The following is a 20,170-nucleotide window of genomic DNA, read 5'->3' on the forward strand; positions in this document are numbered from 1 at the left end:
ATCAGATTATACGCACCGAACTAGATCAGTTAGACAAGACACTCTACGAATAACACTTATCATTGAGGGCAACAATGTCCACATCGGATTGGGAACATGTAGACAATATGACTGCCTCTTCAGCTGCTACTATGTCGACCAAATGTAAGGACAACCTGATTTCCAAATTTAACCTCCTCTTCAACAAAAGACTGGACCCACACACCAAAAAGCTAGATGTTAACAAAGTCGTAATTAATCGCAGTAACAGTTCTATTTCCAATGGTCTGAAATCCGTTTTAGCTAAAGGTCTAAACTTTGCAGTCACACCTAAACACATACCAGTTAATGAAATCATTGCCCAAGTAGACGTTGCTCTCAGGGGCCCGGGTCACATCACTGCAGACGTAGCAAGATCTGAAATCGCTGCAACTCTCAAAAACGCTAAGATGCCAGCTAGCAACCTCAGCAAAGATGAGCGTTTTGAATTATAGAAATTAAAAAAGAGGGATGACGTTGTAGTCCTCTCAGCTTACAAGAGCAATGCTACTGTCATCATGGATAAACTAAAATATAACAACAAAATTAAAGAATTACTCGACGATGGCAGCAATGCAAAAATAAAAAGAGATCCCACCAACAGCCTCGTCACACAAACCAACAAAATAATTTCTGATTCAACCGCATTAATTTATCAATCTAAACAGTTTTCGTTGAAACCATCTGCTGCCAGGCCACCAAGATTATACGGCTTACCAAAAATACATAAAGTAGATACACCCCTTCGTCCCATCGTCTCTACTATCAACTCCCCCCACATACAAACTGGCTCGTTATTTGTCTGAAATCCTGTGTCCTTTCACTTGAAAAACCACCTCTGCGGTACAAAATTCTACTCACCTGGTAACGACAATCAAGGGTATTTCCCTGTCCCCAGACGACCTGCTTGTCAGTTTTGATCTAGTTTCCTTATTCACCAAAGTTCCTATACCTGACACTATCGCAATCATTGAAGACTTGGTTCATCAAGAACTAAACACTGAGGTACCCCCCCTGGTGAGACACTGCTTAACCAATACATACTTCACTTGGAATGTAACTTTCTACAAACAAACTGAGGGCACCCCAATGGGCTCCCCCCTATCTCCGGTTATAGCTAACATTTTCATGGAGAAATTTGAGACTGACGCCATCCAGACTGCCACTCTGCGCCCAACCTTATGGAAGAGGTACGTGGATGACACTTTTGTCATCTGGCCACATGGCCGGCCTGCTCTAGACCAATTCTTCGACCACATCAATTCCATACACGCAGCCATCAGATTTACCATGGAAGTTGAAAATGATGGCAAGCTACCTTTTTTGGATGTCCTAATAAAAAAGAGACCTGATGGTTCAATGAGCCACTCTGTCTACAGGAAAGCTACCCAAACGGATGCTTATCTGAAACCGGATTCCTTCCACCATCCATCACAGAAGAATTCTCTCATCAAAACTCTGTATCATAGAGCCCAATGCATATCCGACCAGGAACACATAGGCAGTGAACTCAAGCACGTACACCAAGCTCTTAAGGCTAATGGTTACTCCGACTATGCAATCCGCAAAGCTATCACTCAAACCATGAAGAAGGACCCTCTTGAGGAGCCTTTCAAAACCAACACTTTACCCTACATTGCGGGGATCACAAAAAGATCTCCAAAATCTTGAATAAACACAAGATCCAGGTCCGTTTCAACACATTACATAAAATCCGTGATCTGGTTCTGTCTGTAAAAGATGTGATTCCGGACATACAGTACCCTGGTGTCTACAAACTAAGTTGCCTCTGTGGTAGTAGTTACATTGGAGAAACCAAACGCCATGTCTCAGACCGCATTCGTGAACACAAAGCAGACCTTAAACACGGTAGGACCAACACCTCGGCCGTGGCAGATCATTGTTATAATTCAGTAGGCTCACATGACATTGACTTTTCCAAGACAGAGGTTCTTTGTAAGCCATCTGGCTACCATGAGCGATTCGTTCATGAGGCTATCCACATAAACAAGCACAGAGACAATTCCAACCGAGAAGATGGATTCTGGCTTAGCAATCATTGGAAAGATTTGATAAACCATTTCAGGTCTTAATTGATTGTTCACTTACAGCGCCTTTCAGACAGCATACATTAATTTTTCGTCTCCCCCCTCCTCTTCTCAGAACATAGATGGACTCGTCCCTCTAAACAAACTGCCAAATCTCTGCGCGTGGCGCTGACGTTTTTTATAAATAAATACACCGTTTAAAAATAAATAAATTAATGCAAACCGACACACCTGATGACGACCGTTTGTGTTATGGTCGAAACGTCGTGAGAATTTTTTATTGTTTTATATATTTTATTATTATATTGCTTTCCTTCAACGTGACTTTACCGAAAGAGCTAAGAATATGAATTACTGCAGTCACGAAAGCTTTAAATCTTTCATACTCTTTGGTTCTTGCGGTAAAGTCACGTAGGTAGAAAAAATAAAATAAGAAAAAATAAATCGCGACGTTTCGATCGCAACACGAGGGGTCATGCTCAGGCGAAAACATCCAGACATTGTCGCGACAGAAGTCACGTGAGCTGTGTCACGTGACTAAGATAAGGTGACCCCCCCCCCAAACCCACCGTGGCTCGCCCAGCTCAGCTGAGCATTGTTTTAATGCGGTGGGCTCACTCAAAATTAATTTCTGTAAGACGAAGGTACTTTGAAAACCCACTGGCTATACTCTTTTATATAAGTGCACAACTTCATCTGTGATGAAGGCTGCACGTTCCGTCGTTTTCATGCAGGAGGTGCTGTAAACCTACAGACCCCCTGCATGAACGACGGAGGTGCAGGGACAGACGTTCGATCGCGTTGGAATCGATCTGCAGACGGCGGTCTTCTCGCACGGCCAGCTCTGTGTCGCCTCATCTCGATCCCGCGATCCCAACCAGCTGAAAGTCCGCGTCGAACCGAACCCCCGGCAAGGCCATCTACTTAACGACGAGGGAAAATTCACACGAAATATCGTTTTCAAGTAATAAGCTTTTAATGAATAAATACAATTATCTAATTCAAAACATAATACAATTCAAAGTTGTTTCATTTTAAAACTTCAAAACGGAGCATCGGGAGCTGCGTGGAGGTGTCGTTCGTGTGCAATTTTTTTCGTGACTTTCCTGGCTCAAGGCCGTAAATGGTTGTGAGGGGCGCCGCAGGCGGTCAGGCTTGCTTCAAGCCTTGGTTGTGAACATCCAGACGTTAATCAGCTTGGACCATTTCTCGTCCTATTTCGACAAAATTTTACATCAACACGTAGTACAAAATTATAATTCGTGTTGTAGAGAATGTATCTCCTCTACTTGTGATTGATTAATGATCCGAGTGTGCTGCCTATTTCAAAAACAATGAGTTGCTCCAGAGGGAGATGCTTCCTGAAAACAGAAAAATACCCTTTCCCCTGTATCACAAGAACAATGAGTCTCACCTGAGTTGTCTGTACAGGTTACTTCCAAAACACACACTTTGTCCAAACATCACTTATTCAATGTTTGACCCTTATAGACAAAATGTTACATATACGCACACAATCAGACAGGTATTCATTATAAATTATTCACAGGAATATTAACAAAACTGAATTACTGCAGTGAAATATACTGAATCAGGTTACAACGCATTAACAAGCTATTTTAAAACATACGCTTAACAGTGTATATACAACATACTATTGCGCCATTCAAAACGAGTAGGCCATTGCATGCTGGCGTCTGGGTCAAAATTGATCAAATTCTAAACATTACCTACAAACTCCACAACTGAGATGCCACATCAACCATCGCCCCCTACTGACAGGCTCTTGTCCACATGCAGGCCGGTGCAGGGCCACCAACTTGTGCCACACAGGGGCAGCTGCTACTTGGGGATGCTCTTCAAGTGTTTGAGACGAGATACGATACAAAACTCCGAATTGCCAGAGGCGATTAAGCAAGCACCATATAAATGGAATTATTAGAACCTTGTGAATGCTTGGAAGCTTATTGGCTCTCGCTCATGGTTAGAGAACTACCCAACCCACAGGTCCACAAAGACTGGCCGATCTTACCCTGCAGGTTGAACCTAGGAATTGAGTGTTCAACTTCAAAATTCTTGTCATTAAAGGCCTGTGACAAAGGTGCATCTATTGGAGCGACATCGTCTCAAGCTTACACATCTCCCGGGTCTCTATTTGACTTTGTATTGTCTAGGAAGTCCACCCACACCTCCACTTCCACAAACTTCTGGGAGTTGCCTCGCTCTGCCTCACAGTCAGAATTCTCCTCCTGCTTCACGTTGCCTCCATCGATGTTAAGGTCCCATTGTGGAGTTGAATCTTCATCTTCACATTTTACCTTCACTTCTTCGCTCTTCACCATCACTTCTTCACATTTCACCTTCACCTCTTCATATTTCACCTCGATACCTTTAAAAGTGTCCAAGCTGGGATTTTGTTCCGGTTCTTGTTTCATGAGGGATGAGCTCATTGCGGCACTTTGACTTTCACAAGCTGATTTCAGACTCCATTCCTTGTGGATCTTCTGATGCTTGTGAGTTCTCTGGTGTACATGAAGATGTGGTGACTGTGCAAACGCCTTCCCACACACACTGCACTTGAAGGGTTTCTCTCCTGTGTGTGTTCTCTGGTGTATTTGAAGATTTGGTGAAAGTGCAAACGCCTTCCCACACACACTGCACTTGAAAGGTTTCTCTCCTGTGTGTGTTCTCTGGTGTCTTTGAAGATTTGTTGAACGTGAAAACGCCTTCCCACACACACTGCACTTGAAGGGTTTCTCTCCTGTGTGTGTTCTCTGGTGTATTTGAAAATTTGGTGAAAGTGCAAACGCTTTCCCACACACACTGCACTTGAAGGGTTTCTCTCCTGTGTGTGTTCTCTGGTGTATTTGAAGATTTGGTGAAAGTGCAAACGCCTTACCACACACACTGCACTTGAAGGGTTTTTCTCCCGTGTGTGTTCTCTGGTGTCTTACAAGAGCAGATGGATCTGAAAACGCCTTCCCACACACACTGCACTCAAAGAGTTTCTCTCCTGTGTGCGTTCTCTGGTGTACTTGAAGATTTGGTGAAAGTGAAAAGGCCTTCCCACACACACTGCACTTGAAGGGTTTCTCTCCTGTGTGTGTTCTCTGGTGCGGTGTCAAATTTCCAGTACGATCCGTGTTGTTTGCAGGCCGGTCGCATTGTTGCCTTTTTGCACCAAGCCGCGCCGAGTGCCTTTGCTCCATCGGACAAATTCTGCAGACAGAAAGCGACAGCTGCAGACAGAAAAAAAGAATATAAACACCATCTACACGTCAGTATCGATGCACAGAGGAATGCATACACACAGTAACACGTGACTAACACGTATATACTTATTCATATATTCATGTTATAGTGAAAAAGTGCCCCAAATTCATCAAACGGGCTGTTATGGCACACAATGAGAGGGCAAATGGTCATAAACGTGCCTGGAAGCCCTAGTATCTTCAAAATGAATGTTAACCTAAAACTCCGAGCACACAATTTCGGATGTCTGGCTACAAAAGGAATATTTATGAAAGCTAAATTCAGCTGACATAGCAAAGGGTGTTGAAAATAATACTATTTGTGTTATGCATAAATGAATGTTTAATCGCAACTTAGAGGTGTGAAGCCAGGCACAGATGTCCTTGAATGCTGGGATGAACAGTTCTGATTTCAGCTGCACGTGTGCTGTGATAACTTCCCGACTACATTCAAACAAAGAGTTCCAGAGAAAAACAAAAATAAACTGTTTTGATATCACCTCCGTGCTCAATAGAGTTAATAGATTATGAGACCTCCTTTGCCAGTAACAAGATATAGTAATAGGTTTTACTCTTTTAACTGGAACAAAAAACTGACACCTTCATTCAAGGCATCATGTTTGCAATAACCACAACACAAGCAGTCAAAATGCAAACAATAGAGACAACTGATAATAAGCACTGTCCTTGAATTTGATTGGTCCACACCCGAGACGCCTTTTGGCGTCTTCTGTTTCAACACCAGTGGAGACTAGGTTCTAAGAAAAGCCGTCTCGGGTGTGGACCAATCAATTTCAAGGACAGTGCTTAGTATTATCAGAGTTGTCTCATTTGTTTGCATTTTGACTGCTTGTGTTGTGGTTATTGCAAACATGATGACTTGAATAAAGGGGTCAGTTTTTTTTGTGCCAGTTAAAAGGGTAAAACCTATTACTATATAGAGTTAATAGGCTTTACTGCACATACAAACTTGACACGATCACACACTCAGAGGCGGAGCCATGAGCAACCCCTCCAGCAATGAAACATTATGAGTTGTTTTGATTTAAAGCTTTCGTGACTGCAGTAATTCATATTCTTAGTTTTTTCGGTAAAGTCACGTTGAAGAGAAACAACAAAATATATATAAAACAATAAAAAAATTTCACGACGTTTCGACCATAACTCAAACGGTCATCATCAGGTGTGTCGGTTTGCATAAATTTATTTTTAAAATGGCACATTTATTTATTATTATTATTATTTAAATAATAATAATAATAATAATTTATTATTATTATTTATTATTATTATTTAAATAATAATAATAATAATAATTTATTATTATTATTATTTATAAATAAATGTGCCGTTTTAAAAATAAATTTATGCAAACCGACACACCTGATGATGACCGTTTGAGTTATGGTCGAAACGTCGTGAAATTTTTTTATTGTTTTATATATATTTTGTTATTTTGTTGTTTCTCTTCAACGTGACTTTACCGAAAAAACTAAGAATATTATGAGTTGTTATTAAGTAAGGAGTTGTTAGTACGGAGTTGTTACCAAGGACTTGTCCTAATCCTTTTTATTCGACGTGTGTGATAGCCATCGCGCTCGCTGAAGGTGTTTGCCTTCAGGGAAGTCGTGTACTGTATACGCAACTGCACACAATTCTGTGAGTCGCTTGTAACTGCTTTGCCGTTACTTATTGCCAATTATGGACTCGGACTGTTGTCCTCTCATAGAGTCCCTGGCACGTAATAAAATGCCACACGGTGGCAGTGGGGGGGGGGGTCGCAAAATGCTGATTTATCTATATATATAAAAGCGAAATGTGTGGATATGTGTCTGTTCGAAAGTGTTTAGCATACTTCCCAACATGCTACACACTTGAGATTTGGCATGTGGGTAGGTTCCATACTCTACACAATGTAAAAAGTATAAAAATAGACTTTTGTATTTTGGGGGGGGGGGTGGGGGAAATGACCATGGAGTGTGTGACGTCAACCCGCAACACACCTGAGTTAAGCGCTCTGCAATGCTTACCCCTACCATATGGCTCTTCGTGCACTGTACTTTTAGAGCTGTTAACAGCATGCCGGGAGATTTTAGGTGGTGCTTTGCTCCTGGCCGATGAAGCCATTGGCTTCTCGGAGTTTCAATACATATGGGTGCGAAGAACGGGTACAACGGCTATTAAATATAAAGCAGAAATAGCATCTGTTTGTGTGAAGCATCAAAACTATCCAACGCTGAGCTCTGGCATCATGAAAATTTCACAGCTTATGCTGTCTGGAATTTCTAAATGAACGCGACTATTTTCAGCTCGCCACGTCATTCCCTTCCGGAGTGGCCAAAATCGACCTTGCGTAGAAGTGGATTAAGGTTAAATTTCCTTGAGTGAAAACATCCGATTTAGGGAACTTGATTTGTTTCGGCTTTTTTCTTTCTTGCAAGCATCAAATTTTTTCAGGGGTTTTCAGTCAAAGATAAGGGAATATGAAATTTGAAATTTATCCAAGACAAGAATCCAAGTCCCGGGCGAAGCCGGGTAGTGAAGCTAGTTACTAATAAACCCCAATGATCCGATCGAAATTAGGGATTTCAATCGGACCATTGGGGGGGTACGTGCCACCCCACCGCCACTGGCTCCACCACTGTCACACACTGGCATGGTTCACAGGTGGTGGTGTGTCCAGACCCACGCCTGGCCACCTTCACCTGCTCAGTATTAATGGTTCCTCACTCCACAAAGTAATTCATTGAGGATAAATAAACACAGCTGAGGCTGCGTGTCTCTCTCTCTCTCCCCGTGGTCGCGTGGATTTCCTTCCCGATCCCCGGGTTTCCCCTCCATATGTAGAGAGTGAACACCACCACGCATCTACAGTGAACACCGCCACGCGTCTAGAGTGAACACCGCCACGCGTCTAGAGTGAACACCGCCACATGTCTAGAGTGAACACCGCCACGCGTCCAGAGTGAACACCGCCACGCGTCTAGAGTGAACACCACCACACTGTTCACGAGCCTCACCTTGTGTTGTGGGCAGGTCGCTTCTGAAAACAAAAGCGGCACAGCAGCTCAAGCGGGCTTGGCCTGGTAAAAAAAGAATGAAATAAAAACTGCGTGAATATTTAAAAGTAAAACAAAGTGACAAAGTGGCGAGCCGTGTGAAGACAAATTAAACTTAAGCGAGAGAATTGAAGCAAACGCGATCAGGCGAGGGCAGGAGGCAAGGCCCCGCGTGGCTAGGCCCCGCGCTGTAAAGTTCCAACCTGGACATCGCTTCCATGCTCGCTGCTACTCAATTGACATCCCTATGAGAGAGCGAGGCTCTACCTCGGTAAACAACAACCACCACCACCACAACCACCACCACCACAACCACCACCACAACAACCACTACCACAACCACCACCACAACAACCACCACCACAACCACCACCACAACCACCACAACAACCACTACCACAACCACCACCACAACAACCACAACCACCACCACAACAATCACCACCACAACCACCACAACCACCACCACCACAACCACCACAACCACCACCACCACCACAACCACCACAACAACCACTACCACCACCACAACAACCACAACAACCAGCACAACAACCACCACAACAACCACCACAACAACCACAACCACCACCACAACCACCACCACAACCACCACTACCACAACCACCACCACCACAACCACCACCACAACCACCACCACAGCAACCACCACAACAACCACCACCACAACCACCACAACCACCACCACAACAACCACAACAACCAGCACAACAACCACCACAACAACAACCACCACAGCAACCACTACCACAGCCACTCCCACAACCACCACCCCCACCACCACAACAACCATCACCACAACCACCACCATAACCACCACCACAACCACCACCACCAAAACCACAACAACAACAACCGCCATTCGCCACTACGTGGCGGTGACGTCAGCACGACGCTTGTGCCAGGCTATGTGCACCCTGAGGCCACGTGAAGTGTCGAACGCCCGCTGGCAGGAGGTCACGGGGCAGACCCAGGTGCCACGGGTCGACTGACTGAGATGACTGGCTGATGCACCACCTGTGCCCCCTACTGTGCCAACCTGCTGTGCTTTAGCCACCCGGCGCTCCGCTCGTTGTTCTGAGCGTCGCTCCTCCGTCCTCCGTTGTTGTTGGAGGGCGACTGCCTCCAACTGCCCAGTAGCATCCTTCACGAGCCTCCTCCACAGAGGCCGATCTTGACACCGCTGGTACCAGTCATCGGCAAGTCCACTCAGCTCCACGTCCTCCTGTACCACATCACTCCATCTCTTCTCCAGCCCGTGCCACGCCCGCTTAGCCCCCTCAATCCGGCCAAACAAAAGCTGTTTCGGCATGCGGTGGCTGGGCATGCGGGCTACATGACCCAGCCATCGCAGCCTTGCCTGCCGGAGGAGCTTACTGATGGGACCCTGCCCAGATCTTTCAAGGATTTGTGAGCTCCTCACACAATCCAGTCTGGTTAAACCCAGGATGGATCGTAGGCAGGCCAGCCTAAATGTTTCTAACCGGCGAAGATGTTCCATTAGGGGGGTCCACGTTTCGCAAGCATAGAGAAGGGAGGGAATGACCGTGGCTGAGAAGACCTGAAGCTTTTAGTGCGGAGCGACAGACCAGGTAGCTTCCACACAGCGTTACGCAACCGATGAAAAGATATTGCCGCTCGACTGATTCGGAGTGAGACCTCTGCTGTTAAACTGGAGCCGGTCATAAGCACACTGCCCAGGTATGGGAAACTCTCCACTCTCTCCACAACTGCCCCATCACCGATTGGGAGTTGTGGGGGTGGAGTGTCCGATGGTACAAAATACCCAGGCAGGTGCTTAGTTTTGGTGGGGCTGATGGTAAGGCCCCACCTCTTAGTGGCACGCTCCAGTCTCAGCAGCAGCGTCTCCAATTCCTCCTCCGAATGTGCAGCTATTACCAAATCATCAGCATACATAACGTGGTTGAGCAATAGGGAGCCATCCCTTGACCGCACCCGGGCGTCGATCAGCCTCCCATTATATCTGTACCATATGTAGATTCCCCCGGTACAGCTATTGAAGGCTTCACAAACTACGTGGTCAAAATAGATGTTAAATAATGTGAGAGCCAGAGGACATCCCTGTCGCACCCCAAGGTTAACAGGGAATGGCTCTGACTCCCAGCCACGTAGTTTTACCCGGGCCCGCTCACCATCATGAAGGTCCTTAATGATCGTGAGCAGAGGGTCAGGTACTCCAAAAGCACGAAGAACAACCTAGAGCCCAGGCCTACTGATGGTATCATAGGCCTTGACCAGGTCAATAAAGCAGAGATGTAGGTCTTGTTGGAATTCGCTACACCTCTGCTGTAGCAGACAGACAGAAAATATGGCATCTGTGCAGGACCGCCCTTTCCTGAAACCGCATTGGGGCTCCGCAAGCCTCTCCTCAGCGTGCCTGGCAAGGCGATGTTGAATAATCCTTTCCAGGACCTTTCCCGGCACACTGAGGAGTGAGATGCCCCTGTAGTTGTTACAGTCTGTGTGGTCCCCCATCCTTCCAATCCTGCGGAACCCGTCCAGTGGTCCAGACTGTTGTTATGATGTCATATAGGGCAGTCTGTGCACAAACGCCGCCCTCCCTCAGCATTTCGCTTGGGAGATCATCTCTGCCCGCTGCCTTTCCTGGTCTCAGACTCCGGATCGCCTTCAGTACTTCCTCAACAGATGGCACCTCAGCCAGCCACTCACAGGGGGTGACTTCTTCCAATATTTGAGGCACCGCAGCCTCAGCAGGGTCATCCTCACTTTGTGCCACGATGTTTTCCTGGCTGAGGGATTTTCCCTCCCCCAGGACCTCACAGAAATGCTCAGCAAATCTGCAAACCTGTTCCTGGGGGTCGGAGATTGGGTCACCGTTTTTTCCCCTAATGATGGTAATAGGTGTGGCGCTGCAGATTACTTTTTTGATGGAGTTAAATAGAGATTTGTGATCACGGGCCACTGAGGCAGACTCCATCTCCTCAGCAACCCGCGACCACCACCCATCCTTGCAGTGCCTCACGGCTCTCCGAACCTCCGAGCGAAGGCTGCGGCAAGCCTCCTCATTCTCTGACGTGGGATTCTGTAGCCGATGACAGTGGGCCTGTTGCTTTTTCTCAAGCATCCTGAACACCTCCTCTGTCAGCCAGGGTCTCTGGGGAGGTCTGGACCACGTACCCAAAGCAGCCATTGCAGCTGCATGAGTCACAGTCCTAAACCTCGCCCATTTACCCTCGACATCAGGAGGAGTCGGGGACGATGCCAATCCCAGCCGCAAGCGATGATGAAATTCTCGCTTGCAACTTTCATCAGATAACTGAGACCAGGCCACTTTAGGTTGTAATGGGGTCCTGCGTGTACACCCACCACCGGAGTGGAAGAATGGCAGGCGCATCTTACAGATGACTAGTTCATGGTCAGAGGGCAGATCAGCTCCACGGTAGGTCCTGGTGTCAAAGACATGGGCTCGCATCCGCTGGTCCGTCACTATGTAGTCCAGCAGATGTTCTTTCTTGGACCCGGCATACATCCATGATGTTGTGTGGATGCGCCGATGCCGGAACAGCGTGTTGGTAATTACAAGCCCATGGGCTGCACAAAAATCTAGCAGCCTCCTACCGTTGTTATTGAGCTGATCTGGCCCATGCCCTCCAATCACTCCAGACCAGGTGCCAGTATCATGACCAACTCGGACATTTAAGTCACCCAACATGATGACTCTATCCCGAGGTCATAGAAGGCATCTGACTCATCGGCTTTGCCTGCATCCCTCCACGGATGTTCATCTTCGGTGAGGGCATATGTAACCACGACCACCATTCCTCGCCTCCGGTTGATGGGAAGGCGAGCCCAAAGTAGCCTGGGACTTACAGCTTCCCACACCTCACCGCCACGCTCCCACGCCCCCTTCATTCTTTTGTTCAAAAGAAGAGCCACACCCTGTTGTTTGGCAGTCTGCTGCCCCGAGTAGAGGACTGTCCACCCCTCATGGTGGCAGGAGCCAGAGCCGGTCCACCGGACCTCCTGAATGCCACACAGATCCAGGCGGTACCGGTACAGCTCCCGACAGAGGAGGGGCAGCCTCTCCTCCGCAGTGAGCGTTCGAACATTCCACGTGGCCACCCACAACAACCACCACAACAACCACCACCACAACCACCACAACCACCACAACAACCACCTCAACCACCACCACCACCACCACAACCACCACCACAACAACCACCACCACAACCACCACCAATACAACCAACACCACAACCACCAACACCACAACAACCAACACAACCACACCACAACAACCACCACCACAACCACCACCGCAACCACAACAACAACCGCCACAACCACCACAACAACCACCACCGCAACCACAACAACCACCACAACAACCACCACCACAACCACAACAACCACCACAACAACCACCACCACAACCACCACCACAACCACCACCACCACAACAACCACCACCACAACAACCACCACCACAACAACCACCACAAGTAAAACAAAGTGACAAAGTGGCGAGCCGAGTTAAGACAAATTAAACTTAAGCGAGAGAATTGAAGCAAACGCGATCAGGCGAGGGCAGGAGGCAAGGCCCCGCGTGGCTAGGCCCCGCGCTATAAAGTTACAACCTGGACATCGCTTCCATGCTCGCTGATACTCAATTGACATCCCTACGAGAGAGAGGCTCTACCTCGGTAAACAACAACAACCACCACTACAACCACCACCACAACAACCACCACCACCACCACAACAACCACAACCGCGATGAGAATTTCTCACCTCGTATTTCAGTGGACGGGCGGATCAGCAGCTTCCTGTTACCTCGTGACGTCACGCGACAGCAGGCGGTGACATGACGTCATTTGTGGGGAACGATAACACTCCCCTCCCACAATGAGCGGCTCCGTACGTGAATATATTATGTTAATGAACCCGGCCCATATGTTCATAGTTCATTTAGTTCATAGTTCATTTATTTGGTATAGCCCTGTGAGCCATTCGGCTCTTGAATCGGGTGCAACCGCAACAAACAAAAAACATGAACAAGAAAACATCTTAAAGTGACTTTATGTGACTGTGCAAACAGAAAATCCAGGAAAAAATTATCAAAATATTCCTGAAATAGCACCGTACACCAACGCTGTGTGCAAAAATCCCAGTGGGATGCAATTCAAATAACAACAACAACAACCACAAGACAACTAAGATTAAGGCCATCAGTCTAACTCCGTACTACAATAAACAAAAACATGGCCAAAACAAAAAAACTTTTCGAAATCACCAAAATAAAAGCCATAAATCCAATGTAACAGTGATTATAAAAACTGTGACCGAATTTTTTACAATTAACTACATAAATAAATTATAACACCAAAATCTAGAGCCATATTTTAGGCCACTGAATAGCAGTGGCAGCTAGGGGTGTACAACTCCTCTAGAGCAGTTTTGAGTGAAGATCTCATAGGTAGTGATTCAAGTTGTAGTTTATTGACAATAGCATTCCAGACCCTGGGGGCATCAATATCAAAGGCCCTTCCTCCGGTTTTTGTATGGCAATAGGGAATGTGAACCTGGTAGATGAGCGAAGACCTGAGGTCAAATTTGTTCTTTGAAACAGAGAGGAGATCCAGTAGGTAGTCTGCGGATTTTTTTGTAAGTACATCGTGAATAAATAAAATCTGGTGTACAAGCCGTCAAACATTAAGAGATGTTAAGTTTGACCCAATGTAGAGATCACAGTGGTGAGTCCTGTATGGGCAGTTCAATGCAAATCTTAAGGCCGAGTGATAGATGGAATCAAGCTTCTTCAGTACAGTACTTGGGGCTGATTTATACACGATGTCACAGTAGTCAAGTAGAGGCAGTATGGTAGCTTTTATCAATTCCAAACGGAACATAGGGGGGAAGCAGTGCTTGTGTCGATACAGTAAACCAATTTTTAATATAGTCTTTTAACCAATATAATCAATGTGATCTTCAAAATTCAGTTTTGAATCCAGGATGACCCCAAGATACTTATAGAACTTGACTTGCTCTATTTGATCATTATTTAAGGAATGTAGTTTGGAAAAAATAACTTCCTGCTTTAATCCCGGTGAGAAGCATAGCACCTTGGTTTTGGAGGTATTTAGGACTAGTTTAAGAGAAACTAGCTGATGTTGTAGTTTGTTGAAATCACCCTGGAGCTTAGCAATCACGTCATCTGGAGAGCGGCCAGCAGTAATCAGTATCGTGTCATCTGCAAAAAGATTTACCCTGGAATGATCCAGTTCAGTGCCCAAGTCATTGACATAAAGAGAGAACAAGAGGGGGCCGAGGATGGAACCCTGTGGAACCCCATTTTGTTATCTTAACACTGTGAGACCTCCAACCATCTATGAATACAGTTTGGGTGCGAGAAAAGAGGTATTTTTTAAACCATTTTTCTGTGTTTTTGGAAAAACCGAGGCAACTTAGTTTACTAAGCAGGGTGTTGTGGTCTACTGTATCAAAAGCTTTGGACAGGTCAAGAAAAAGACAGGCACAGTACTGCTTATTAGCAAGGCTACTGTAAATTTGATTCAGAGAATCTAATGCAGCAGATGTGGTGCTGCATTTTTTTCGGAACCCAGATTGTTTTAGATGTAGTAGATTGTTGGTGGACAAGAAACTGCTAATTTGGTAGTTCAATAATTTTTAAAAAAATTTTCATCAATGGGGACAAAATTGAGATAGGTCGGTAGTTATTGGGATCAATAATTTGCATGAGCAGGGGTGACTCCCAATACATTATCAAAAATATTACCAGCTTCAGAAAAATGAAGGTTAAAATTGTCAACTATTTTTTTGGGATCTGAAAAATATTCTCCATTTCGGTTAAGCTCAAAGGGCAGATTGTCTGTTTTGGATGCCTTTTCGATAGATTTGATTGTTTTCCAAAAACATCCTGGAATTTCCATGTGATTTCAGGAGAGTGGAGGAAAAGTAGGCATTTTTTGCATGCCGTATTTTTTTTACACATCTATTCCTTAAAATCCTGTATTCTAGGCAGTCATTTACCAAATTACTTTTCTGAGCACATGCCCAAGCCTTGTCCCTAGTTTTCATGAGCTTTGTAATCAAAGGATCATACCATGGTGGGCGGTTGCCTTTAGTTTTAAATCTAACCAACGGAGCATGTTTGTTAAGAATTTGGAGAAACGTGTACCTGAAAGTCTCCCAAGCCGTAGTCAGGTTGGGGATATCACAGAACTTAGCAAAATCCGAGTGAAGCACATCATTTGTAAATGCCTGAGTGCGGAAGTGCCTCAAAGAGTGCTTCTCAACAATTTTAGGGGGGGCTTTGGGTCTGGCTGATGATCTCACCCAAAAAATGAAGGAGTGATCACTAAGGTTATTACCCAGAACACCAGTCAGTGTGAAATTGTGAGGGCCATTTGTCAATTGGACGTCAAGCAGCGTTGACTGTCCCAGATTTTTTAGGTTGGGTCTTGTGGGGACATTTATTAATTGAAACAGGTTAAATTCATCTGTAAAATTTGTGGCCACGGCCGGCGTGTTTAGCCAATTCCAATTTAGATCACCCACTAAAACTATTTCACCTTTAGGGAGGCCCCCAAAAAGCTCTCTCAATGCCAATGCAGCTTCAACATCCTTCCAACAAGGCGGTCTATAGCAGCACACTACCAATATCTGTTGATTATTTGGGAGAGTTATTCTGAGAGCCAAACCTTCAAAGCAACATTTTTTAAACAAGGAGTGAGATGGTGAACATATAATAGTATTACGAACATAGATGGCAATGCCACCTCCTTTAGATTCTCGGTCAAGCCAAAAAAGGTTGTAGTTGTCAATCGTAATCTGCAAGTCATTGACCGCAGGAGTGAGAAATGTTTCTGTTAGGCAAAAAATGTCCGGGTCAAGATTTGCCACTTCTAGTTTTAGTTGACTTAATTTAATCACAAGCCCTCTGATGTTGACATGTAGAACACCAACACCTCTCCTGCCAGAAAAATCTACAGAATGACACAAGTTCTTTTCATTTGGGCCAGGATGAAGCTCAATACCACCCAGAAATAAGAAAAGTAGAATTAACAGTTTGCACAAGTATTTTCTGTGAAAGGATGAAGAGCGGGGAACCTTGGACGAATAGCAGCAGCTCGCAAATGGTGTTAAAAAGGATACAATGATGGAGTGTACAAGTGTCTATGCGCTGTTTCATTTGCAGGTGTAGTGCCAAATCGAGCAACAAGTATTGACGCAAAATAACGAGGGTAGCCGTTTGTGGAGTTGAGTGTGGCACTAGATATGTCCGGGAGGGACAGCAGTATGATACGGAGCATCGGGAGCTTGCGTGGAGGCGTCGTTCGTGTGCAATTTTTTTCGTGACTTTCCTGGCCCAAAGCCATAAATGGTTGTGAGGGGCGCTGCAGGCGGTCAGGCTTGCTTCAACCCTTGGTTGTGAACATCCAGACGTTAATCAGCAAGGAGCATTTCTCGTCCTAATTCGACAAAATCTACGTCAATACGTAACACAAAATTATAATTCGTGTTGTAGAGAATGTACCTCCTCTACGTGTAAGTTTTGAGTGGTATGCCTTGTAATTGATGAAGGATCAGAGTGTGATCCCTATTTCAAAGACAATGAGTTGCTTCAGAGGGAGATGCTTTCTGAAAACGCAAAAATACCCTTTGACCTGTATCACATGAACAATGAGTCTCACCTGAGTTATCTGTACAGGTTACTTCCAAACACACACTTTGTCCTAACATCACTTATTTAATGTTTGACCCTTATAGACAAAATCTTACATATACGCACACAATCAGCCAAGTATTCATTATAAATTATTGACAGGAATATTAACAAAATTGTATTACTACAGTGTAATATACTGCATCAGGTTACATCGCATCAACAAGAAGCTATTTAAAAAAATACACACCGTCTGCTTAACAGTGTATGTACAACATACTATTGAGCCATTCAAAACGAGTAGGCCATTTCATGCTGGCATCTGGGTCAAAATTGATCAAATTCTAAACATTACCTACAAACTCCACAACTGAGATGCCACATCAACCATCGCCCCCTACTGACAGGCTCTTGTCCACATGCAGGCCAGTGCAGGGCCACCACCTTGTGCCACACAGGGGCAGCTGCTACTTGGGGGTGCTCTTCGAGTGTTTGAGACGAGATACGATACAAAACTCTGAATTGCCAGAGGTGATTAAGCAAGCACCATATAAATGGAATTATTAGAACCTAGTTAATGCTTGGGAGCTTCTTGGTTCTCGCTCCTGGTTCGAGATCTACCCAACCCACAGGTCCACAAAGACTGGCCGCTCTTACCCTGCAGGTTGAACCTAGGAATTGAGTGTTCAACTTCACATTCTTGTCATTAAAGGCCTGTGACAAAGGTGCATCTATTGGAGCGACATCGTCTCTGCCTTACACATCTACCGGGTCTCCATTTGACTTTGTATTGTCTAGGAAGTCCACCCACACCTCCACTTCCACAAACTGCTGGGAGTTGCCTCGCTCTGCCTCACAGTCAGAATTCTCCTCCTGCTTCACGTTGCCTCCATCGATGTTAAGGTCCCATTGTGGAGTTGAATCTTCATCTTCACATTTTACCTTCACTTCTTCGCTCTTCACCATCACTTCTTCACATTTCACCTCTTCATATTTCACCTCGATACCTTTAAAAGTGTCCAAGCTGGAATTTTCTTCCGGTTCTTGTTTCATGAGGGATAGGCTCATTGCGGCACTTTGACTTTCACAAGCTGATTTCAGACTCCACTTCTTGTGGATCTTCTGATGCTTGTGTGTTCTCTGGTGTCTTTGAAGATGTGGTGACTGTGAAAACGCCTTCCCACACACACTGCACTTGAAGGGTTTCTCTCCCGTGTGTGTTCTCTGGTGTACTTGAAGATGTGGTGACCGTGAAAACGCCTTCCCACACACACTGCACTTGAAGGGTTTCTCTCCTGTGTGAGTTCTCTGGTGTGTTACAAGAGTAGATGAACGTGAAAACGCCTTTCCACACACACTGCACTTGAAGGGTTTCTCTCCTGTGTGAGTTCTCTGGTGTTTTATAAGAGGAGATGAATGTGAAAACGCCTTCCCACACACACTGCACTTGAAGGGTTTCTCTCCCGTGTGTATTCTCTGGTGTTCTTGAAGATGTGATGACTGTGAAAACGCCTTCCCACACACACTGCACTTGAAGGGTTTCTCTCCCGTGTGTGTTCTCTGGTGTATTACAAGAGCAGATGACTGTGAAAATGCCTTCCCGCACACACTGCACTTGAAGGGTTTCTCTCCCGTGTATGTTCTCTGGTGTTTTTGAAGAGTAGCTAACTGTGCAAACGCCTTCCCACACACACTGCACTTGAAGGGTTTCTCTCCTGTGTGAGTTCTCTGGTGTGTTACAAGAGTAGATGAACGTGAAAACGCCTTCCCACACACACTGCACTTGAAGGGTTTATCTCCTGTGTGTGTTCTCTGGTGTCTTTGAAGATGTGGTGAATGTGCAAACGCCTTCCCACACACACTGCACTTGAAGGGTTTCTCTCCTGTGTGCGTTCTCTGGTGTGTTAAAAGAGCAGATGACTGTGAAAACGCCTTCCCACACACACTGCACTTGAAGGGTTTCTCTCCCGTGTGAGTTCTCTGGTGCAAGGTCAAATTTCCAGTACGATCCGTGCTGTATGCACACCGGTCGCAATGATGCCTTTTTGTACCGAGCTGCGCCGAGTGCCTTTGCTCCATCAGACAAATTCTGCAGAGGAAGCAACAGAGGAAGCGTCAGCTGCAGACAGAAAAAAATAATGTCCACACCATCTACATGTCAGTATTGATGCACAGAGGAATGCATACACACAGTAACACGTGACTAACATGTCTAAACTTATTCATAATTTCATGATATAGTGAAAAAGTGTCCCAAATTCATCACACGGGCTGTTATGGCACACAATGAGAGGGCAAATGTCATAAATGTGTCTGGAAGCCCTAGCATCTTCAAAATGAATGTTAACCCAAAACTCCGAGCACACAATTTCGGCTGTCTGGCTTCAAAAGGAATATTTATGAAAACTAAATTCAGCTGACATAGCAAAGGGTGTTGAAAATAATACTATTTGTGTTATGCAGAAATGCATAAATTAATGTTCAATCACAACTTAGAGTTGTGAAGCCAGGCACAGATGTCCTTGAATGCTGGGATGAACAGTTCCGACTTCAGCTGCACGTGTGCTGTGATAACTTCCTGACTCCATTCTTACAAAGAGTTTTAGAGAAAAACAAAAATAAACTGTTTTGATATAACCTCCACGCTCAATAGCATTAATAGACTTTACTGCAAATACAAACTTGACCCTGTCACACACTCAGAGGTGGAGCCAGGATTTTAAGGTAGGAGGGGCAACCCCTTCAGCAATGAAAAATGATAGGAGTTGTTAGTAAGTAAGGAGTTGTTCGTAAGGAGTTGTTAGTAAGGAGTTGTTGGTAAGGAGTTGTTAGTAAGTAAGGAGTTGTTAGTAAGTAAGGCATTGTTACTTAGTAAGGAGTTGCTAGTTAGTAAGGAGTTGTTAGTAAGGAGTTGTTAGTAAGGACTTGTCCTATGCTTTTTATTCGACACCTGTGATATGCATCGTGCTCGCTGAAGGTGTTTGCCATCAGGGAAGTCGTGTACTGTATACGCAACTGCACACAATTGTGAATGTGTGTCTGTTTGAAATGTTCAGCATACTTCCGAACATGCTACAAACTTGAAATTTGTAATGTGGGTAG

The 20,170-nt window shown here is 45.2% G+C and overlaps 1 protein-coding gene and 1 pseudogene across 1 annotated transcript in view; both read right to left on the bottom strand.

The window, feature by feature from the left end:
- Window positions 1-13,332, bottom strand: part of LOC142923930 (uncharacterized) — a 21,752-nt gene extending 8,420 nt beyond the window's left edge. Inside the window, exons 1-3 of the mRNA XM_076064954.1 lie at window positions 13,174-13,332; window positions 8,338-8,400; window positions 4,599-5,305 (exon numbers count right to left, since the gene is read on the bottom strand). Coding sequence (XP_075921069.1) covers window positions 4,599-5,275 — 677 coding nt within the window. The 5' untranslated portion in view covers window positions 5,276-5,305; window positions 8,338-8,400; window positions 13,174-13,332. The remainder of the gene's footprint in view (window positions 1-4,598; window positions 5,306-8,337; window positions 8,401-13,173) is intronic.
- A 112-nt stretch (window positions 13,333-13,444) lies between these two features.
- Window positions 13,445-20,170, bottom strand: part of LOC142923928 (uncharacterized) — a 72,650-nt pseudogene continuing 65,924 nt past the window's right edge.

This window comes from Petromyzon marinus, unplaced genomic scaffold, assembly GCF_048934315.1.
Source record: "Petromyzon marinus isolate PM22_M1 ecotype Great Lakes invasive population unplaced genomic scaffold, UKy_Petmar_22M1.pri1.0 PM_Scaffold_9, whole genome shotgun sequence".
NCBI classification, from domain to species: domain Eukaryota; kingdom Metazoa; phylum Chordata; class Hyperoartia; order Petromyzontiformes; family Petromyzontidae; genus Petromyzon; species Petromyzon marinus.